Source organism: Physeter macrocephalus, chromosome 17, assembly GCF_002837175.3.
Source record: "Physeter macrocephalus isolate SW-GA chromosome 17, ASM283717v5, whole genome shotgun sequence".
NCBI lineage: Eukaryota > Metazoa > Chordata > Mammalia > Artiodactyla > Physeteridae > Physeter > Physeter macrocephalus.
The window spans coordinates 54,969,261-54,990,841 of record NC_041230.1 but is presented as its reverse complement, the minus strand read 5'-3'; the positions used below and the strand labels follow the sequence as shown (position 1 = coordinate 54,990,841).

Genomic DNA, 21,581 nt, shown 5'->3' with positions numbered 1-21,581 from the left:
GCTGGCCCCGGGCCGGGGGGCCAGCAAGGCCCTGGCCACTGGCTTTCCAGCCCTGCTGGTTTTGCGGCTGCTTCGTGGGGGGGGGGCCTTAGCAGGGGCCTCCCTCTCCCTCTACGTGGCTCGTGAGTACCGTGGGGGGGGGCTCTGGGGGGCGCCCACTCAGGCTAGGCCTCTGACCCCCTGGAGGGTGCCTTTCTGGCGCTCCAGTTGAGGGCCCTTCTCCAGAAGGTGGGCGGGGAACTGTTTGCTCTGTGGGCTCTGCTTTTTGTGGGCAGGCCCGGGTGTCAGAGCGAGCAGCGCGTTGGCCTCAGATGTCCAGGTCCTGGGCAGGCCAGTGACGGATCACCACGGCCCTGGACAGAGCAGCGCTCCCGAGAGGCCTGGCCCTCAGGCCGTCTGTGTCCGCCCAGGCCTGGAGCTGTGTGACGCCCCACAGCGCGTGGCATTCTCCGCGGGGGCTGGCCTCTCCTCTGTGGCGGGCATGCTGCTGCCCGGCCCGGCCCTGCTCCTGGAGGACTGGCGCCTTCTGCAGGGACTGAGCGCCCTGGCAACGGGACCCCTGCTGCTCTTTGTGGGGTAGGTGAGAGGGGTTCACATCCACTGTGGAGGCCACGTGTGTTGCCTGCAGCACCAGGAAGATGGGCACAGGACAGGGACGCAGAGCCACGCACTGGGCTTCGCCACTGGCTCCTTCTCTACCGGGAGGTCCCCTGGCATCCTCACCCCAAACCCGCAGGTTTCCAGCCCTGTTCCCCGAGTCTCCCTGCTGGCTGCTGGCCACAGGGCAGCCGGCCCGAGCCAGGAAGATCTTGTGGCGCTTTGCGGAAGCCAGCGGTGTGGACCCCAAAGACAGCTCGGAGGAGGAGAGCTCCCTGGCTATGGGTAATGGACCAGCCAGGGAGAAGGTAGACCTGGGTGCTGGAGGAGGGAGGAGAGGTGTCATCCCCTCATTCATGCCCCATTATGTCCCCGGGGCCACAGAGCTGGACGTGCTGTGTGCAGGGAGCCCCCAGCCCTGGCACCACTCGGTCCTGGAACTCCGGCATACCCGCATCGCCTGGAGAAACGGACTCATCCTGGGCTTCAGTTCGTGAGGAGAGGAGGGTGTGGGTGGGCGAAGGGGAGCGAGGGATCTCTGCCTTCCCCATTGGGTGAGAGTCCCCGGCTCTGGCTGGGCCTGCAGCTTTGCCGTGCCTCCCAGGCTGATCGGCGGCGGTATCAGAGCCAGCTTCCTGCGCAACCTGGCCACGCGTGACCCCGCCTTCTATTGGCCCTATCTCCTGGAGGCCAGCCTGGAGGCAGCGGCCACCGTCTTCCTGCTCCTGACAGCAGACCTCTGGGGGCGCCGCCCAGTCCTGCTGCTGGGCACCTTGGTGCTGGGCCTGGCATCCCTGCTGCTCCTTGCAGGGGCCCAGTGTGAACACGGGGCCCTGCAGGCTGGCAGAGTTGTCATGTGTGGCTGGGGGTTTGCCCAGTGGCGGCGGGGATCCCAGGCACAGGGCGTGAGGCATTCGGATGAGGCTGCTGTGCTCCTCTCCCCACCCGCCTCCCCAGTGTGCACCCGGGGAAACTGAGGCCCAAGGAGGCGAGGGCGAAAAAGATTCTACGTGAAGGGGCTTAATATAAGGGCTTGGTTTGGACGGGAGGCAGCCTGCAACCACTGACCCCAGGTGCAGGAGCAGAGGTGGAAGGCTGGGGAGGCCCGGATCCCTGAGACGCTGGTGAGGAGAGGGAGGGGGTGTGGGCAGCGTGGGAGCCCTCTCCTCCTCCCCAGACCTGCCTGGCCGGACGGTGCTGTCTGTCTCTGTCCTGGGGCTCCTAGCCCCCAGGCAGTGTCCGCCCTCAGCAGCCTCTTTTCAGCCGAGGTCTTCCCCACGGTGATGAGGTGAGCAGGATGCAGGGCTGGAGGGCAGGGCCCTGCCTGTGCACCCCGCGCTCCCCACACCCCCCCAGGTCCGTGCCATCGGGACCAGAGTTCAGGTGTCTCTTCCTGGGTGGCGAGGGGGACAATAGCCACTGAAGGGTCTGCATATCAGCTCAGGAGTGGAGGAGGGGAGGGTCGGAAGTGAGAGCCCCCAGAGAGGGTCGGATTCCGGGGCAAAAATCGACTTTCAGTTTTCTAATGGAAAGGACAACGCTTGATCCAGGGGAGCTTCCCGCCCAGACTTTGCAGGTGTTTTCCTGGGGCCCGCTGAGGGCCATCGACCCCAGGAGCGCTGGGTGCCCCGCTGGGCCGTGTCCCACCGCTCCTCTTGCAGCGGTGCCGGGCTGGGCCTGGTGGTGGCAGCTGGGTTCCTGGGCCCGGCGGCCGCCCCGCTCACCGACATGCATGGCTGGCACGGCTTCTTCCTGCAACACGTGGGGCCGCCCCCGCCAGCACCACCTGCCCGCTGCCAGCCTCCCTCCCCAGGGCCGGGACACAGCTGGTCCAGGAGGGGTGACCAGGCCGCAGGGACACGCCACCCGCCAGTACGCCGCAGACGGGTCTCGGGAAGGAACGGGAAGGCGCTGGGAAGCAGGCCTCTTTGCCGGGGGTCCCTGGTTCCCCCTCCACGCGGGGAGCATAAAGGCGTCCATGGAACTTGGCACCCTCGCTGGCTCTTCCCTCAGGCCGCACCCTTGGCTGAAGGGGGCTTCTGGTGTCCCCCTCCCCCTCACAGCCAGGCATCCGCAGCCCCTCCCACTGACCCCACCCCCTCGGGGGACGGCCCACTGCTGCAGCTCTGGTGGGACTGAGGTGCGCAAAGGCCCTACAAGTCGCCGTGCCAACCATGCATGGGAGACATGAGCACGTTTTTAATTCACGTTTGCCGGAGAGCTGCTTCCTTTCACACAGAGATGAGATCTGCGTGGCGGGAAGAAGAGCTGGGAACGGGCCTCTGACCCCACTGGAGGCGACTGACGGGGCAAGAGGGTGCCTCCTGGCCAATCCGCCGCAGGCTTTGGACCCCGACTTCCCCTGGTGGAGACAGGGCTGGCCAAGGCGCCAGGGCGGGGCGCAGGGCCCTCTGTCCATCTCGACACACAGCCAAGCGCGGCGTGTCCGCTCAGGCCCCTGCGGTGTGCCCTGTGTGTCCGGGAGGCCGTGCCCTCAGCAGGGGGGGTGCAGGTCCCATCCGGAAGCCTCTTCCCTGGTGCCTTCACGGGGGACCGTACAGGTCGGCCAGCCGGGCAAAGCGGGGCCCCCAGTCCCAGAGGCAGCTGTAGTCCTGGTCCTCGTCGTCCAGGCTGGACAAGATGGAGCTCAGTGTCCCCGCCACAGAACCGTCCCCCTCGTAGTCATAGATGAGCGCTGTGTCGTAGGGTGGCACGGTGGGGTCACTGTCCACGGCCGCTAAGCCCTGTGGAGAAGCCTGGGGCTCAGGACCAGCACGTGCCGGCCAAGTGCCCTCCGCCCCCGGCTCGGCCGAGGCCTGGCCCCAGGAGACGGGCTGGAGGCAAGGTTCTCTCTGGCGACTCTCCTGCCTTGGCCAGCACCACCCCCGCCCTGTCCAGCCCCAGAGCGATGCCTCAGGCTTCTGGGGTGGGGAACGGGGCACGGGGCGCCGCTGGGGCACCTACCTCGTTGATGAAGTCAGCGATGTCAGAAGGGCTGGTGGGCAGCACACGGGGGGCCTGGGGGTGCGCCCAGCTGAACGGGGCGTCTCTGCGCAGAGAAGGCCGTCCCAGAGGGGCGCCCAGGACCGCCAGCTCTGCCGGGTGGCGCAGCTGGTCCATGTCGTAGGCATCCTGAGGAGGGACGGACGGAGCGCACGGGGCTGAGCCGCAGCCCTCGCAGGTCGGGAGGCGCCGCCCAGCTGGGCCCCGGGGAGCCCCCTCGGCCCTGTCGGCCCCCCGGGGAGCTCCCTCGACCCTGTCGGCCCCCCCGGGAGCCCCCTCGGACCTGTCGGCCCCCCCGGGAGCCCTCTCGGCCCCGGCGGCCCCCCGGGGAGCTCCCTTGACCCTGTCGGCCCTGTCAGCCCCCCGGCCCCTCACCTGGTCCTCCTCCCCGCCCCCCTGCTCGTCGTAGTTGAGGATGTTGTCCCGAAGGTCGTCCTGCAGCCCGTGCAGAAGCCTCTTGTCACACGACTGCTGCCGGCACCGCGCCAGGAGGGCCACCAGCAGGGCGAGCACTGGGGGGGGGGGAGGGGGCGGAAGTCGGTGTGGGGCGGGGGCGGGGCGGGCCTGCCAGGTGGCGCGGGGCGGGATCTGCAGGCGCCGGGGGCGGGGCAAGGGGGCGGGGCGGGCCTGCCAGGTGGCGCGGGGCGGGATCTGCAGGCGCGGGCACTCACAGAGCAGCAGGATGACACTGGCCAGCACGATGACCAGGGCGCCCAGGCTGATGCCCGCGCCACCCGCCCGCAGCGCAGCGGCCCCCGGCAGGCAGGCGCCGTCCAGGCCGCAGCGGCACACGCTCACGTTCAGGGGCTGCTCGCGCTGCTGGGGCGGCTGTCCGGAGTCCTGGAGCAGCAGGCTAAGGCGGTGCAGCCCCTCCTGGACCTGGAGCCTCGGCCGCAGGCGCGCGTGGCTCACTGCGGAGGGTGCCGGCGGTCAGCAGGGGCAGGGGGCGGCCACGCGCCTCTGCGCCTGTGCTTCCGGCGGCAGCCGGCCGGGAGCGGATCCTGAGAGGCTAGGCCTCGGTCCCCCCCGCTCACCCCCCGCCCCCCCCCGTCCCCTGTGTATGATAACATCCCTGCGGGCCTGAGGATGCAGTGCACTGAGGTGGGAACCAGTGGGGACCTGCCCCAGGCTCTGGACCCCCAGGGCCGTGGGGAGAGCTCACCGTTAACCTGGCTGAGGCTCCAGTTCCGGGCCAGCTCTGGGAGCCTGGGGCTCAGCTGGAAGTGGAAGGGGGCCCCGTGGGGGGGCAGGTCCTCATCCGTGGCCCCCAAGAGAAGGCCGGAGCCCTGGTCTGGCATGCTGCACAGGCTGCCCCACGGTGGGGACAGTTCAGGGGCGTGGTCGTTGACCTCCAGGATCTCAACGGACAGGGTCCCTGTGGCCGTGCTGGGTGGGGAGGCTGCAAGCAGGAGAGGCCTGGTGGGCCCCTTGCCCCTGCAGAGCCCCCGCCCACCCCTTAAGTCTGCTCGGTGGAGCGCCCCGTCAGCCCTTGGGCGGCAGCAGGGGCCCCAGCCAGGGTTAGGGAGCCCTGGAACCCAGGCCGAGCTCCATGCTCACCATCATCTCGGGCCAGGATGATGGCCCTGTACCAGCCGTCCTTGAGGAAGGGGGATGCAGGGCTGAGCACGCGCTGGGTCTGGACCCGACCGGTGGCCCCATCCACTTGCAGCCAGTCTTCAGGGTCATAGTCCTTGGAGTAGCTGTTGGCGAGGAGGGGAGGAGGGCACAGAGTGGCCCTGAGCCTGAGCCGGACCCCCAGAGGTGTGGTCACGTGTAGACGCACACACACGCACAGGCCCTTAAGGATAGTCCTTCCGCAGCCCTAAGCGGGCGTTTTCCATCCCAACCAACAGATGAAAAACCTGAGGCTCGGGGAGGGCAGGTGAGCCGCCCAGGGCCCCGTGGCCACTGAGTGACAGCCAGGATTCAACGGTGGGCACCATGTTGACGGACAAGGGTACACGGGGCCAGGGCAGGGGGTGAAATCCGAGACAGTAACAGCCAGTCCCAGGGGAGCAACGGCTCCCTGGAACGGACAGGGCCGGACGCTCAGAGGCTAGCCAACACCGACGGGCCGTGTCAGTGTGCGCCAGATGCAGCCCAGTCCCGCCTACAGGACGAGGTCATGTGAACACACGCACACACGCCCACGCACGGTACTTGAGAGCCCCTGGGCTCTTGGTGATGCACACAGACGAGCCCTCTGCCAGGGCCCCGATGGGAGCCCCCAGGGCACAGGGCTCAGCACCCTCAGCTGTGCTGCTACCCTGGCTGGGAGGTGGAGTGGGCTGGGAGCGCCGCTGCTCAGAGAGGGTAACGGGGCCTCCCTCCCCACCCTCTGGCTAGGCCAGCCCACCCTGTCTTCCTCTTGGCAGCCTCTGCCCCGCAGCCCCACCCCCTGCCCCTGGGAGGAAGGGCCCCAGGTGGAAACTTGGACAGGGTTGCCACATCCCTGCCAGGCCCATGTGGGGCCCTGAACCGGCCGGGCTTCCTCCTTCTGGCCACCTGTTTGGTGTAGTGATGGATCCTCGCCCACCAGCTTTCACAAGCAGTCGGATTTTAAAATAAAAACTCTGATGTAGGGTGACCCAAAAGGGTGTGTTAAGCTTGAGGAGAAGATACAGAGTAGGCCGGGAGGTGCAAAGCTGAGGTCAAGGGCCCTTGGCCGGGAAAAGCCGGTGAGCATGGCCCTACAGCCTCTTCCGGGAGTGGCTCTTGAAGTGCACAGGCGAGGGGAAGGGCAGGAGAGGCCCTGGGGCCAGCCTGGCAGCAGAGTGTGGCTGGAGAAAGGCAGGTGCAACCCCGTCCAGAGCAAAGGAGAAACCAGACCCGGGGCTCCATGCGGGTGTCCTGAGGACCCCAGGCCTCTACCCCCTGGGGGCTCAGACCAGGAATTGTCCAGTTCCACGTGAAGACCACCAGGCTCAGGAGGCCACACTGTGTGACCCTGAGCAAGTCCCTTGCCTCTCTGTACCTGTTTCCCCTTGTCTCCAGGGAGGAATTGGAACAGGATATCTAGGGTCCCTTCCAGCGTGACATTCTGGGAACTCCAGCGGGGGTAGGGATCCTGGCTAGCTGACGGGCGACTGGTGTCCCCTACAGTGGAACCTCGTGTGTGAGGACGGCTGGAAGGTGCCACTGGAACAGGCGGACTACCTCCTGGGCTGGTCGCTGGGCTCCGTCCTCCTGGGCCCAGGCTGTGACTGGTGGCGCACTGCCCCTTCCCGTCGGCCCTGGCAGCCTTCCCCTGAGCCCTCCTGACCGAAATCCACGTGTGTCCCCTGCTGCCCACCAGGTTTGGCCGCCGGGCTGTTTGTGGGCTCCCTGGTGCTGGCCACGGGCCTGGGGGCCAGCAAGGCCCTGGCCACTGGCTTTCCAGCCCTGCTGGTTTTGCGGCTGCTTCGTGGGGGGGGGGGCCTTAGCAGGGGCCTCCCTCGCCCTCTACGCGGCTCGTGATGCCTTTCTGGCGCTCCAGTTGAGGGCCCTTCTCCAGAAGGTGGGCGGGGAACTGTTTGCTCTGTGGGCTCTGCTTATTGTGGGCAGGCCCGAGTGTCAGAGCGAGCAGCGCGTTGGCCTCAGATGTCCAGGTCCTGGGCAGGCCAGTGACGGATCACCACGGCCCTGGACAGAGCAGCGCTCCCGAGAGGCCTGGCCCTCAGGCCGTCTGTGTCCGCCCAGGCCTGGAGCTGTGTGACGCCCCACAGCGCGTGGCATTCTCCGCGGGGCTGGCCTCTCCTCTGTGGCGGGCATGCTGCTGCCCGGCCCGGCCCTGCTCCTGGAGGACTGGCGCCTTCTGCAGGGACTGAGCGCCCTGGCAACGGGACCCCTGCTGCTCTTTGTGGGGTAGGTGAGAGGGGTTCACATCCACTGTGGAGGCCACGTGTGTTGCCTGCAGCACCAGGAAGATGGGCACAGGACAGGGACGCAGAGCCACGCACTGGGCTTCGCCACTGGCTCCTTCTCTACCGGGAGGTCCCCTGGCATCCTCACCCCAAACCCGCAGGTTTCCAGCCCTGTTCCCCGAGTCTCCCTGCTGGCTGCTGGCCACAGGGCAGCCGGCCCGAGCCAGGAAGATCTTGTGGCGCTTTGCGGAAGCCAGCGGTGTGGACCCCAAAGACAGCTCGGAGGAGGAGAGCTCCCTGGCTATGGGTAATGGACCAGCCAGGGAGAAGGTAGACCTGGGTGCTGGAGGAGGGAGGAGAGGTGTCATCCCCTCATTCATGCCCCATTATGTCCCCGGGGCCACAGAGCTGGACGTGCTGTGTGCAGGGAGCCCCCAGCCCTGGCACCACTCGGTCCTGGAACTCCGGCATACCCGCATCGCCTGGAGAAACGGACTCATCCTGGGCTTCAGTTCGTGAGGAGGGGAGGGTGTGGGTGGGCGAAGGGGAGCGAGGGATCTCTGCCTTCCCCATTGGGTGAGAGTCCCCGGCTCTGGCTGGGCCTGCAGCTTTGCCGTGCCTCCCAGGCTGATCGGCGGCGGTATCAGAGCCAGCTTCCTGCGCAACCTGGCCACGCGTGACCCCGCCTTCTATTGGCCCTATCTCCTGGAGGCCAGCCTGGAGGCAGCGGCCACCGTCTTCCTGCTCCTGACAGCAGACCTCTGGGGGCGCCGCCCAGTCCTGCTGCTGGGCACCTTGGTGCTGGGCCTGGCATCCCTGCTGCTCCTTGCAGGGGCCCAGTGTGAACACGGGGCCCTGCAGGCTGGCAGAGTTGTCATGTGTGGCTGGGGGTTTGCCCAGTGGCGGCGGGGATCCCAGGCACAGGGCGTGAGGCATTCGGATGAGGCTGCTGTGCTCCTCTCCCCACCCGCCTCCCCAGTGTGCACCCGGGGAAACTGAGGCCCAAGGAGGCGAGGGCGAAAAAGATTCTACGTGAAGGGGCTTAATATAAGGGCTTGGTTTGGACGGGAGGCAGCCTGCAACCACTGACCCCAGGTGCAGGAGCAGAGGTGGAAGGCTGGGGAGGCCCGGATCCCTGAGACGCTGGTGAGGAGAGGGAGGGGGTGTGGGCAGCGTGGGAGCCCTCTCCTCCTCCCCAGACCTGCCTGGCCGGACGGTGCTGTCTGTCTCTGTCCTGGGGCTCCTAGCCCCCAGGCAGTGTCCGCCCTCAGCAGCCTCTTTTCAGCCGAGGTCTTCCCCACGGTGATGAGGTGAGCAGGATGCAGGGCTGGAGGGCAGGGCCCTGCCTGTGCACCCCGCGCTCCCCACACCCCCCCAGGTCCGTGCCATCGGGACCAGAGTTCAGGTGTCTCTTCCTGGGTGGCGAGGGGGACAATAGCCACTGAAGGGTCTGCATATCAGCTCAGGAGTGGAGGAGGGGAGGGTCGGAAGTGAGAGCCCCCAGAGAGGGTCGGATTCCGGGGCAAAAATCGACTTTCAGTTTTCTAATGGAAAGGACAACGCTTGATCCAGGGGAGCTTCCCGCCCAGACTTTGCAGGTGTTTTCCTGGGGCCCGCTGAGGGCCATCGACCCCAGGAGCGCTGGGTGCCCCGCTGGGCCGTGTCCCACCGCTCCTCTTGCAGCGGTGCCGGGCTGGGCCTGGTGGTGGCAGCTGGGTTCCTGGGCCCGGCGGCCGCCCCGCTCACCGACATGCATGGCTGGCACGGCTTCTTCCTGCAACACGTGGGGCCGCCCCCGCCAGCACCACCTGCCCGCTGCCAGCCTCCCTCCCCAGGGCCGGGACACAGCTGGTCCAGGAGGGGTGACCAGGCCGCAGGGACACGCCACCCGCCAGTACGCCGCAGACGGGTCTCGGGAAGGAACGGGAAGGCGCTGGGAAGCAGGCCTCTTTGCCGGGGGTCCCTGGTTCCCCCTCCACGCGGGGAGCATAAAGGCGTCCATGGAACTTGGCACCCTCGCTGGCTCTTCCCTCAGGCCGCACCCTTGGCTGAAGGGGGCTTCTGGTGTCCCCCTCCCCCTCACAGCCAGGCATCCGCAGCCCCTCCCACTGACCCCACCCCCTCGGGGGACGGCCCACTGCTGCAGCTCTGGTGGGACTGAGGTGCGCAAAGGCCCTACAAGTCGCCGTGCCAACCATGCATGGGAGACATGAGCACGTTTTTAATTCACGTTTGCCGGAGAGCTGCTTCCTTTCACACAGAGATGAGATCTGCGTGGCGGGAAGAAGAGCTGGGAACGGGCCTCTGACCCCACTGGAGGCGACTGACGGGGCAAGAGGGTGCCTCCTGGCCAATCCGCCGCAGGCTTTGGACCCCGACTTCCCCTGGTGGAGACAGGGCTGGCCAAGGCGCCAGGGCGGGGCGCAGGGCCCTCTGTCCATCTCGACACACAGCCAAGCGCGGCGTGTCCGCTCAGGCCCCTGCGGTGTGCCCTGTGTGTCCGGGAGGCCGTGCCCTCAGCAGGGGGGGTGCAGGTCCCATCCGGAAGCCTCTTCCCTGGTGCCTTCACGGGGGACCGTACAGGTCGGCCAGCCGGGCAAAGCGGGGCCCCCAGTCCCAGAGGCAGCTGTAGTCCTGGTCCTCGTCGTCCAGGCTGGACAAGATGGAGCTCAGTGTCCCCGCCACAGAACCGTCCCCCTCGTAGTCATAGATGAGCGCTGTGTCGTAGGGTGGCACGGTGGGGTCACTGTCCACGGCCGCTAAGCCCTGTGGAGAAGCCTGGGGCTCAGGACCAGCACGTGCCGGCCAAGTGCCCTCCGCCCCCGGCTCGGCCGAGGCCTGGCCCCAGGAGACGGGCTGGAGGCAAGGTTCTCTCTGGCGACTCTCCTGCCTTGGCCAGCACCACCCCCGCCCTGTCCAGCCCCAGAGCGATGCCTCAGGCTTCTGGGGTGGGGAACGGGGCACGGGGCGCCGCTGGGGCACCTACCTCGTTGATGAAGTCAGCGATGTCAGAAGGGCTGGTGGGCAGCACACGGGGGGCCTGGGGGTGCGCCCAGCTGAACGGGGCGTCTCTGCGCAGAGAAGGCCGTCCCAGAGGGGCGCCCAGGACCGCCAGCTCTGCCGGGTGGCGCAGCTGGTCCATGTCGTAGGCATCCTGAGGAGGGACGGACGGAGCGCACGGGGCTGAGCCGCAGCCCTCGCAGGTCGGGAGGCGCCGCCCAGCTGGGCCCCGGGGAGCCCCCTCGGCCCTGTCGGCCCCCCGGGGAGCTCCCTCGACCCTGTCGGCCCCCCCGGGAGCCCCCTCGGCCCTGTCGGCCCCCCGGGGAGCCCTCTCGGCCCCGGCGGCCCCCCGGGGAGCTCCCTTGACCCTGTCGGCCCTGTCAGCCCCCCGGCCCCTCACCTGGTCCCCCTCCCCGCCCCCCTGCTCGTCGTAGTTGAGGATGGTGTCCCGAAGGTCGTCCCGCAGCCTCCTCCCCGCTCCCCTGCTCGTCGTAGTTGAGGATGTTGTCCCGAAGGTCGTCCTGCAGCCCGTGCAGAAGCCTCTTGTCACACGACTGCTGCCGGCACCGCGCCAGGAGGGCCACCAGCAGGGCGAGCACTGGGGGGGGGGGAGGGGGCGGAAGTCGGTGTGGGGCGGGGGCGGGGCGGGCCTGCCAGGTGGCGCGGGGCGGGATCTGCAGGCGCCGGGGGCGGGGCAAGGGGGCGGGGCGGGCCTGCCAGGTGGCGCGGGGCGGGATCTGCAGGCGCCGGGGGCGGGGCAAGGGGGCGGGGCGGGCCTGCCAGGTGGCGCGGGGCGGGATCTGCAGGCGCCGGGGGCGGGGCAAGGGGGCGGGGCGGGCCTGCCAGGTGGCGCGGGGCGGGATCTGCAGGCGCCGGGGGCGGGGCAAGGGGGCGGGGCGGGCCTGCCAGGTGGCGCGGGGCGGGATCTGCAGGCGCCGGGGGCGGGGCAAGGGGGCGGGGCGGGCCTGCCAGGTGGCGCGGGGCGGGATCTGCAGGCGCGGGCACTCACAGAGCAGCAGGATGACACTGGCCAGCACGATGACCAGGGCGCCCAGGCTGATGCCCGCGCCACCCGCCCGCAGCGCAGCGGCCCCCGGCAGGCAGGCGCCGTCCAGGCCGCAGCGGCACACGCTCACGTTCAGGGGCTGCTCGCGCTGCTGGGGCGGCTGTCCGGAGTCCTGGAGCAGCAGGCTAAGGCGGTGCAGCCCCTCCTGGACCTGGAGCCTCGGCCGCAGGCGCGCGTGGCTCACTGCGGAGGGTGCCGGCGGTCAGCAGGGGCAGGGGGCGGCCACGCGCCTCTGCGCCTGTGCTTCCGGCGGCAGCCGGCCGGGAGCGGATCCTGAGAGGCTAGGCCTCGGTCCCCCCCGCTCACCCCCCGCCCCCCCCCGTCCCCTGTGTATGATAACATCCCTGCGGGCCTGAGGATGCAGTGCACTGAGGTGGGAACCAGTGGGGACCTGCCCCAGGCTCTGGACCCCCAGGGCCGTGGGGAGAGCTCACCGTTAACCTGGCTGAGGCTCCAGTTCCGGGCCAGCTCTGGGAGCCTGGGGCTCAGCTGGAAGTGGAAGGGGGCCCCGTGGGGGGGCAGGTCCTCATCCGTGGCCCCCAAGAGAAGGCCGGAGCCCTGGTCTGGCATGCTGCACAGGCTGCCCCACGGTGGGGACAGTTCAGGGGCGTGGTCGTTGACCTCCAGGATCTCAACGGACAGGGTCCCTGTGGCCGTGCTGGGTGGGGAGGCTGCAAGCAGGAGAGGCCTGGTGGGCCCCTTGCCCCTGCAGAGCCCCCGCCCACCCCTTAAGTCTGCTCGGTGGAGCGCCCCGTCAGCCCTTGGGCGGCAGCAGGGGCCCCAGCCAGGGTTAGGGAGCCCTGGAACCCAGGCCGAGCTCCACGCTCACCATCATCTCGGGCCAGGATGATGGCCCTGTACCAGCCGTCCTTGAGGAAGGGGGATGCAGGGCTGAGCACGCGCTGGGTCTGGACCCGACCGGTGGCCCCATCCACTTGCAGCCAGTCTTCAGGGTCATAGTCCTTGGAGTAGCTGTTGGCGAGGAGGGGAGGAGGGCACAGAGTGGCCCTGAGCCTGAGCCGGACCCCCAGAGGTGTGGTCACGTGTAGACGCACACACACGCACAGGCCCTTAAGGATAGTCCTTCCGCAGCCCTAAGCGGGCGTTTTCCATCCCAACCAACAGATGAAAAACCTGAGGCTCGGGGAGGGCAGGTGAGCCGCCCAGGGCCCCGTGGCCACTGAGTGACAGCCAGGATTCAACGGTGGGCACCATGTTGACGGACAAGGGTACACGGGGCCAGGGCAGGGGGTGAAATCCGAGACAGTAACAGCCAGTCCCAGGGGAGCAACGGCTCCCTGGAACGGACAGGGCCGGACGCTCAGAGGCTAGCCAACACCGACGGGCCGTGTCAGTGTGCGCCAGATGCAGCCCAGTCCCGCCTACAGGACGAGGTCATGTGAACACACGCACACACGCCCACGCACGGTACTTGAGAGCCCCTGGGCTCTTGGTGATGCACACAGACGAGCCCTCTGCCAGGGCCCCGATGGGAGCCCCCAGGGCACAGGGCTCAGCACCCTCAGCTGTGCTGCTACCCTGGCTGGGAGGTGGAGTGGGCTGGGAGCGCCGCTGCTCTGCCGGGGCCCCCACCTGAGCCTCTGCGGCTGCCGCGTGTCAGGGTCTCGGGCAGAGAAGGTGGCCACGGGGGTTCCTGGGGCCGCCCCCTCGGCCAGGCTGGTCCGCAGGGGGTTCTCCTGGAACACGGGCGCCTCGTTGACGTCACGCACCTGCACGCTGACCCTGGCCTGGCCGCGCTCGGCCCGGGGGGCAGCTGCCTGCAGGGGAGCCTCATTCTGCGCCGCCACTCTGAGGTCATACCGCTCGCGACTCTCATAGTCCAGGGGCTGTAGGGGAGGCGGGGCGGCCGCCCGTCAGGACTCCGGACCCCCCCCCCCATTCAGGGAACCCAGGCGCAGCTGCGGGCTGGAGAGGCCTCTTCCGGTCTGTCCTCAGAGCCCCTTCTTTCCTTCTGCTTTTTAGCCTCGGAAAAACAAAAATCATGCAGCACAAAAAGGCACAAAAGATAATGTAAAAATGACGGCTACTCATCCCGCAAACGTATCTGCTGGGTGTTGTGAGGTCAGTTTCCCGTCCCCTGGCCGGGCATCCTCCTCAATGCCTCAAGCAGACACTCAGCTGGGTCTTGCTAAGAAGGTATTTGGTGGACGTGGTTGAACTGACCTGTACAATCAGCTGACTTTAAATAAAGAAGATGGTCCCGGAGAACCTGGGTGGGTCTCATCTGTGGGTGAGAATCTCTGAGAGCAAACCTGAGGTTGCCCTGGGGAAGAAGGGGTCCCACCTCCAGATGCAGCCTCAGCTCCTGACTTGGCAGCCTGTCGCAGCCCTGCAGACTCCGGACTCGCCAGCCGCCTGCACGACGGCCGGCGTGAGCCAGTCTCTGGCAATAAAGCTCTTCCTGTGTTGACAGCTCATCTGCATCTCTCCGCACGTGTATCCACGTGTGTGTACGCACCGGTGTGTGTGTGCACCTGTGCGCGTGCCAACGTATCTCCTACTGGTTTCGTCTCTGGTCTCAAGTTGGCCAACACGTGATGTCTGTATTTGTGCGTGTTGATCATATACTTTTAAGTGGCAAGACACTGGAAGTAACACGTGGGCTTGCCCCCTCCTTCCAGCCCTGTCCCCCTGTGGCCAGCGTGGCCCGAGCCCCCAGTCCTAGCGTTCTTGGTCCCCTTGGCTCCCCTCCTGAGGATGCACAGAGGGTCCACACGGGGCCCCAGGGTGTGAGGAGAGGCACCCCCCTCGGCTCACCTTCACCACAGACAGCACGCCCTCGTTGGTCCTGGGGTCGGTGCGGATGGCGAACTGCCCGTCAGGGTCGCCCTCCAGGATGGTGAACCTGGCCACCCAGTTGGGGGAGCCGGGCAGGTCCCGGTCCTCTACCTCAAGCCGCCCCACGTCCACTCCGCTGATGGCCTCTGTGGCCTCCAGGAAGAACTGTGGGAACTCGGCCCCGTCACCCACGGGTGGGCGGGGGACGGTCCCCTGCGGGGCCACCCTTCCACTGACCACCCATGCGGAGTCCAGGGCGCCAGGAGCCCCTCCCAGTCTCGGCCATGTGCTGGGCACGTCTTCCCCGGAGGGCAGGGCTGCCGTTCCCTCCCACCCGGGAAGGCCTGGGGACAGGTCACACCCCAGGGTCTTGGTGGCTTCCCCCCAGGGCCGTCCAGCTGCTGACGTGCTCACAGCCCCCCCATGCTGGCCTCTGGCAGGGTATCCTGCACGATCCACACAGCATGCCTCCTCTGTGGGGCACCTAGCCTCCCACCCACCAGAAGCCCCAGGATGGGGGGGGGGTCAGCCCTGAGCAGCGGCCGGTGGAGGTGAGGACGGCGGCAGCACCTGACCCCTGGTGAACTCGGGGGCGTTGTCATTGACATCCTCCAGTGTGATGATGGCCGAGGCAGTGGCGGTGAGGCCGTCTCCAGACATGTCCGCCACCTGCAGGGTCAGATTGTACACGGCGACCACCTAGGAGCACAGTGACATGGGGTCAGGAGACCCAGGTGAAGCGCAGGGCGGGGCTGGCCAGCCACCTTAGGGCCTGGGGGCAGGGCAGGCACACCCCAGGAGGCTCCAGCACCTGCCCTGCTCCCAAGCGCTGGGGCAAAACAGGCTGCCTAGCCTCTCAGGGTCCGACGGCACCACTGTCGACCCCAGACTCTGCCCCAGCCTGTGAGTGGGCAAGAGGTCAGTTGCCGAGTCAGATAAGCACTATGGGGCACCTGCTGCACTGGGGGGTGGGGTCCCTGCCCTGGGGAGCCAGGTGCAGCTGCCGAGAGAGGGGACAGAGATCAACCGACGCAGTGAGTGGCCCTGGGGAAACCAAGGAGGGCTTCCTGGAGGTGAGCTGCCAATGCCACACAGGAGCCCGGCAGCCAGGGGCCGCAGGGGCCCCACCGGGGAAGAGTGGGCACGGCCGGCCGGAGGGCGACTGTTTCCCTGCAGCACGCGTGGTCGCTGTGGGCCCAGCCCAGGCCCAGGAGCCCCACTGCTCTGCAGGCAACAGGGCGGGGGAGGTCTCCGGCAGAAAACACGCTGAGGGCCCCTCACGCCGTCTCTGGACCGAACCTCACAGGTACCCGCGGGGCAGGTCTGCCGGAGCCCAGGGCCACGGAGAGTGTCCGCGGCACTCGGACCCCTTGTCTGGGGGGCCGCCCTGCCTCAGCCGCCAGGGTGCAGCTGCATGGCCTCACCTCGCGGTCCAGGCCCACTTGCACCGTGCGGATCTCCCCCGTGTGTGGGTCGATGCTGAAGAGCTGGGGGCCGCCCTGCTCCAGAATGGAGTATCGCAGGGCCGCGTTGTCCGTCTCCGGGTCGTCCGCATCCGTGGCCTCAGCCCTGGTCACGTAGGTGCCTGGGAAGGGCGGGACACGTGGGGGTGACGCCCACGGGTGCCAGGGAGCGTTGCCCGCTCCCCTGTGGCCCGCCGCACCAGGTCCAGGCCCCCGATCAGCCTTGCACACGCAAGCGTCCCGGCGTCCTGGCTTGTCACTTGTGGGGATGAGGTCAGGTGTCCGGTGCACACAGCTGACAGCTGTCTCCTACAGAACCCCGAGACAGACCAGGCGAGCTCGCCGGGGAGCCGGCCCATGCGGAGCGAAGCAGCGCCCGGGCCGCACCTGCGCTCTGGGGCACACAAGGCCCTGAATCTCAGGAGAGAAGGGCCGCCGCAGGGGTCCTGGGGGCGCCTCAGCACCTGCGCCCACCTGTTTTCTGGAGCAATTCAGGTCTGACCACCCCTCCCACACCGGCCCAGATCAGGCGTACTAAAAGTTATCCCGGTGAGGTGGACCAGCCTCGGGCCCCCCGAGGAGCTGGCCCCCCCCTCACCGGTGGCTGGGCTCATCCCAGCCCCGCCTGGGCCCTGACGGGTCAGCTAGGTGTCATGCTGGTGTCTGATGAACGGTAGTGACCCGGCCACCGACCCAACCTTAGAAGGTGGGAAGCCACCTTAGCAGGTAACTCCTGGCACAAAGCTAGACCCCAGGCTAAAGCCAAAAACAATGTTCAGAATAGGCACCCTGCCACCGGGGTGCAGGCAAGCGCTTCCAAAGGCACCTGCCAGGCTCCCTATGACTGAGCAAGTGTGCAAACTCCGGGGGCGACGGGAGCCCGGCTTCTCGCCATCAGAGAAGAGGACCCAAAAGGAACCCTGCAGAGCTGGATCGGAAGTGGAGGTGCCAGAGAGGACTCGTGACTTGCGATGAAGGTACAGTGACATGTTAACACAGCTGTGAGAGAGCAGGCGCACACACACGCGCGTCTGTATACATGTGAGCTTATTTCCCAGCTCCGGCTGCTGAAAGGGCCTGCGCCAGTTTGATGAGCTTCTGATCAGCCATATCTGGGACAATCTGAGCTTCAAAACAACGGTGCAAAGAATCATAACCCACTGAATGAAGCAAGACTCCCCAAGTCCAGACAGATCCATGTGAACAAAACACATACGAGACAGGCTGGGACCTGGGACCCCTTGCTGCAGGGCTTGCGCCTGGACACGCAAGCTCTCCTCGAGCTACAGGATACAAAGAAACTACAAGGGACTAGAAATAACTATGTATGTGGCAGTCAGAGCAAATTCTGGACGAGATACAAAGAGACTAAAAAGCCCAACTGCCACTTCCGAAGAGCACAAGCCGGCCAGGAGCAAAAGCAGGGTACTTGTGCGCGCCCCGTGCCACTTCCGAAGAGCACAAGCCGGCCGGGAGCAAAAGCAGGGTACTTGTGCGCGCCCCGTGCACACATCACCACCTAAGGTGGTGGATGTGGATGTGCAGCTTTCCCAGCACCATTTGCTGGGGAGACTGCCCTCTCCACGTCGAATGGTCCTGGCGTCCTGTGTAAAATCACCTGCCCGTGGATGTGAGGTTTATTCTTGGGCTCTCTACTCAGTTCCATTGGTCTACGGTCTATGTGTCTGTCTTGAAGGCAGGTGCACAATGATTACTGTACCTTTGGAGAGAGTTTTGAAATCAGGAAGTGTGTCCCCCAGCTTTGTTCTTTTCCAGGATGGTTCTGGCTATTCAGGGTTCCTTGAGATTTTATAGGAATTTTAGAATGAGTTTTCTGTTTACGGCAAACCCCCTAAGCCACCCACCCCCCGCCTGACCCCTGGACACACCCCTGACCCCTAGACACACCTCATATAAGGAGCAAGCTCACCCCCCATCAGGGAGCGGGCCGGCAAGGGAACCTGTTTCTTGTTCTCCCTCCCCACCGCTGCAGCAGGGGCCCCAAGAAAGCCTTGCCTGAATTTCCTGTCTGGCCTTTGATCAATTTCTATTGATTAAGGAGGCCAAGAACCCTGGTGGGTAACACATACACACATATATTCATATATAGGGGTACTGAAGGTCCTATCATATAATAGAGAGCCAAGTGACGACGAAGAAGCAACAGTGAATTAGAACAACACCTGATGCAGGCAAGAGCCGCCAGGGATGCTAACGCTGCCGGGTGGCGGCTTGAGGGGTAGCAGGATACCTGCACGGTCTCAAAGGGTCTCCCACAAGGCACCTATTAATTACAAAGCGGAAAGGAGAAAAACCAGGAGAAGCTTGGCGGACACCCCCTGAACTATAGACCCAAATTGGCATCTCCAGGAACGGGATGTGCACGCCTCCTGAGGGGGCTCCAGCCACACAGACCCACGCAGACACAGTCATCACAACAACTGCCTAAATGCCTCAGGATGACAGTGCCGTGACCAAGGAGGTGAAAGACTTTCACAATGAAAACTACAGAAGACCAGTGAAAGAAACGGAGAAAACACAAATAAATGGACAGACCATGTTCATGGCTTGGAAGACTTGTTGCTAAGATGTCACTACCACCCAGAGCGACCTACAGATTCAGTGCAATCCCTATCAAAATCTTAAGGACAGTGTCTTTACATAAACAGAAAACTCATTCTAAAATTCCTACAAGATCTCAAGGGACACCAAACAGCCAAAACAATCCTGGAAAACAACAAAGCTGGAGGACACACGTCCTGATTTCAAAACTTTCTGCAAAAGTACCGTAATCAGTGTGCACCTGCCCTCAAGATAGACACATAGACCAATGGAACCGAATAGAGAGCCCAAGAATAAACCTCACATCCATGGGCAGGTGATTTTACACAGGATGCCAGGACCATTCGACGTGGAGAGGGCAGTCTCCCCAGCAAATGGTGCTGGGAAAGACATCCACAGGCAGAAGGATGGAGCTGGACCCGTAATTATTTAACAGCATATACAAAAATCAACTCAGAATGGATCAGACCTAAGTGTACAACGTAAAACTATAAAACTCTTAGAAGAAAACATAGGGCAAAAGCTTCATGACACTGGTAATGTCACGAAGGTAATGATTTCTTGAATACGACACCGAAGGCACAGGCAACAACAACAAAAATAGACAAACCAGACTTCATGAACATTTAAAAATGCATCAAAAGACAGTATCAACAGAGTAAAAAGACAACCCACAAAATGGGAGAAAATATTTGCAAATCATATCTCTGATAAGGGATTAATATCCAGGATAGATAGAGAACGCGTAAAACTCAACCACAAAAAAAAACCAACAAACAACTCAATTCAAAAATGGGCAAAGGGACTTGAACAGTCCTTTCTCCAAAGAAGATATACAAGTGATCGATATGCACATGAACAAACGCTCGACATGACTGATCATTAGGGAAACGCAGATGAGAACCACGAGATACGCCGACACCCATTAGGATGGCTGCTAACAACAATAAAACAAAACAAAACAAAAAGCAACAGGTGCTGGTGAGGCTGTGGAAAAACTGGGACCCTCCTACACTGTGGGCGGGGATGTAAAGTGGTGCTGCCGCTGCAGAAACACCATGGAGGATCCTCAAAACATTAAAAATAGGGGCTTCCCTGGAGGCACAGTGGTTGAGAATCCGCCTGCCAATGCAGGGGACACGGGTTCGAGCCCTGATCGGGGAAGATCCCACATGCCGCGGAGCACCTAAGCCCGCGCGCCACAACTACTGAGCCCACGAGCCACAACTACTAAAGCCCGTGCGCCTAGAGCCCGTGCTCCGCAACAAGAGAAGCCACCGCAATGAGAAGCCTGCGCACCTCAACGAAGAGTAGCCCCCGCTCGCCGCAACTAGAGAAAGCCCGCGCGCAGCAACGAAGACCCAACACAGCCAAAATAAATAAATTTATTTAAAAAAATTAAAAATAGAACTACCGTTTGATCTAGCAGCCCCACTTCTGGGTACATACCCAAAGGAACTGAAAGCAGGGTCTCAAAGACATATTTGTACGCCCACGTTCGCTGCCGCGCTATTCACAACAGCTAAAAAGTGAAAGCAATCCAAGGGTCCACTGAAGAATAAACAGACAAACAAAACGTGGTATAAACATCCGGGAGAGTATTATTCAGCCTTGAAAAGGAAGGTGATTCTGACACGGGCTACCACCCTGATGAGCCCTGAGGACAAGATGATCAGTGAAATCAGCCAGACCGGGAGGACAAGCACTGTGTGATTCCACTCATACGCAGTCAAATCATAGAGACAAAAAGCAGACAGTGTGTGCCAGGCGCTGCAGGGGGAAACGGGGAGGTGGTGCTTAATGCGGACCGAGTTGCGGTTTGGGAAAATGAGAAAATTCTACGGATGCTGGTGGTGGTTGCACACGATGTGAATGGGCTTAAAACCACCGACCCGTACACTTAAGAAGGGTTAAGATGCTGAATTTTGTTATGTGTATTTTGCCACAATAAAATTTGGCAAAACAGAAGTCAGTGTCACGGACACCTAGCGGCTGAGGACCCGTCCCCAGCGAGGGAGCGTGCGCAGGCGGGGGCCTCAGTCCTGCCGCCACGACGAGAACAAAGGGGAATCAAGATCACACCTGTGTGAGCCCGTCAGATGGTGACGCACGGGCGACGTGACACCCCCGAGTCCAGGCTGCGACCCCCAGGAGGTGCACACGTCGGGGCTCCCCTGGGGGAGCGGGTGCAGCGACCCCATGGAAGCAGGAAGAGGGGCCAGATTGGCACAGATGCTGGAGGTCCCTGGGTGCCCACACGGGGTCTGTGCCCTTTCCCATGCGCCCGCTGAGTGCTCCCAGGGAAGGCGGGGCGGGAGGAGACCCGGGAGGGCCCCTCGGCTCAGCCACAGGGTGGCCCAGGTGTGCGGCAGGCCACTGGAGGTCCACAATCACAGGGTGAGGATGGGGCTGCCGGGCTGGAGGGACGGCGCTTTGCCTTTGGGGGAGGAGCAGGGACCCTGAAGGAGCCCCGCCCCAGGGGCTCAGGGACCACCTACGACCGAGACTGCCCACGCCCCAGTACCCCAGGAGCCCTGCCAGGTAGCACACAGGGGTTGTCACCCTGCTAGGGGCCCCTCTGCATGCAGGGCTGTGCTGCCGTGGCGGGGGCGCAGAGAGGCCCCGGGAGCTGAGCTCAAGCAGTGGCAGAGGCTAGGCCCGTCCCCTCTCCCCACAGTGGGCTGGCCCCCACCTCTGCTGTGCTCTTACACACAGAGAAAGAGGGGAAAATTCCACTCTAGAGATTAAACAGCCAACAGAACCAGATGTACGGCCAACCAGACAGAACTGAAGCAACCACCCTCCGTGTGCAAAAGGCCCTAAAGGAAAAGGTGGACGGCATGCAGGAACAGACAAGGCTCAGACAAGAGTCAGGTCCTGTGGACAGAGGCAGGACCTCCCTTGCTGTAAAAGGCTTGACTGGGCAGCTGAAGCTAAACAGGCGTGCAGGTGAGATGCTACCATGTGTTAGTTAAGCCCCTGACTTTGAAATTACACCGAGTCACTGGTGTGCTCTGAAAGCCCCCGGTCTGCAACCAGCCTGGGATTTGACCAGAGCCCCGGGGACCAGGTGGGGAGGAGAAGGAGCAGATCCCTGTCTGGAAAGTCTGTCCCGCCTGGAACAGAATCAGGCCAGCGAGTCTGCCCTGTGAGGACGCAGAAGGGACAGAGGGTCAGCGGTTTCTGCACTCTGTGTAGAATTAATACGCAGTGAGAGGCAGTGACTGATAACGGGCAGGGGGGTCGGCT

The 21,581-nt window shown here is 64.5% G+C and overlaps 4 protein-coding genes across 4 annotated transcripts in view; 2 read left to right on the top strand and 2 right to left on the bottom strand.

Moving 5' to 3' along the window:
* Position 1: 1 nt before the first annotated feature.
* On the top strand, positions 2–2,736 carry LOC102977609 (putative solute carrier family 22 member 31; the record flags this gene model as incomplete). The annotated part of the gene is given in 8 exon segments (XM_028477549.1): positions 2–122; positions 411–576; positions 737–882; positions 982–1,090; positions 1,202–1,416; positions 1,775–1,822; positions 1,825–1,885; positions 2,259–2,736. Coding segments are annotated over 8 exon segments (1,344 nt in total), but the record flags the coding sequence as incomplete, so codon positions are not given.
* Positions 2,737–2,753: 17 nt separating this feature from the next.
* LOC114484010 (cadherin-15-like) lies at positions 2,754–5,543 on the bottom strand. The gene is made up of 7 exons (XM_028477548.2): positions 5,532–5,543; positions 5,158–5,422; positions 4,763–4,999; positions 4,272–4,511; positions 3,976–4,112; positions 3,562–3,729; positions 2,754–3,341 (listed from the first exon to the last, which is right to left on the bottom strand). The coding sequence occupies exons 1-7, from the start codon at positions 5,541–5,543 to the stop codon at positions 3,141–3,143; spliced, it is 1,260 nt and encodes a 419-aa protein (XP_028333349.1). The 3' UTR covers positions 2,754–3,140.
* Positions 5,544–5,817: 274 nt separating this feature from the next.
* Positions 5,818–9,603, top strand: SLC22A31 (solute carrier family 22 member 31). Its single transcript, XM_055078927.1, is given in 13 exon segments — positions 5,818–5,913; positions 6,703–6,806; positions 6,896–6,910; positions 6,912–7,008; positions 7,010–7,052; positions 7,279–7,317; positions 7,320–7,443; positions 7,604–7,749; positions 7,849–7,957; positions 8,069–8,283; positions 8,642–8,689; positions 8,692–8,752; positions 9,126–9,603. Coding segments are annotated over 13 exon segments (1,575 nt in total).
* Positions 9,604–9,614: 11 nt separating this feature from the next.
* CDH15 (cadherin 15) overlaps positions 9,615–21,581 on the bottom strand; it is a 22,482-nt gene continuing 10,515 nt past the window's right edge. Inside the window, exons 5-14 of the mRNA XM_028478056.2 lie at positions 15,732–15,892; positions 14,878–15,006; positions 14,287–14,472; positions 13,102–13,355; positions 12,338–12,480; positions 11,943–12,179; positions 11,452–11,691; positions 10,910–11,040; positions 10,429–10,602; positions 9,615–10,208 (exon numbers count right to left, since the gene is read on the bottom strand). Of these exons, the coding sequence (XP_028333857.1) occupies positions 10,008–10,208; positions 10,429–10,602; positions 10,910–11,040; positions 11,452–11,691; positions 11,943–12,179; positions 12,338–12,480; positions 13,102–13,355; positions 14,287–14,472; positions 14,878–15,006; positions 15,732–15,892 (1,856 nt within the window). The 3' untranslated portion in view covers positions 9,615–10,007. The remainder of the gene's footprint in view (positions 10,209–10,428; positions 10,603–10,909; positions 11,041–11,451; positions 11,692–11,942; positions 12,180–12,337; positions 12,481–13,101; positions 13,356–14,286; positions 14,473–14,877; positions 15,007–15,731; positions 15,893–21,581) is intronic.

Excerpts from the sequence above, each read along its gene's own strand:
- LOC114484010 (XM_028477548.2), bottom strand. Across the intron at positions 4,512-4,762 it reads GAGCCTCAGCCAGGTTAACG|TGAGCCACGCGCGCCTGCGG; the intron begins GTGAGCTCTCCC and ends CACCCTCCGCAG. Across the intron at positions 3,342-3,561 it reads TCGCTGACTTCATCAACGAG|GGCTTAGCGGCCGTGGACAG; the intron begins GTAGGTGCCCCA and ends GCTTCTCCACAG.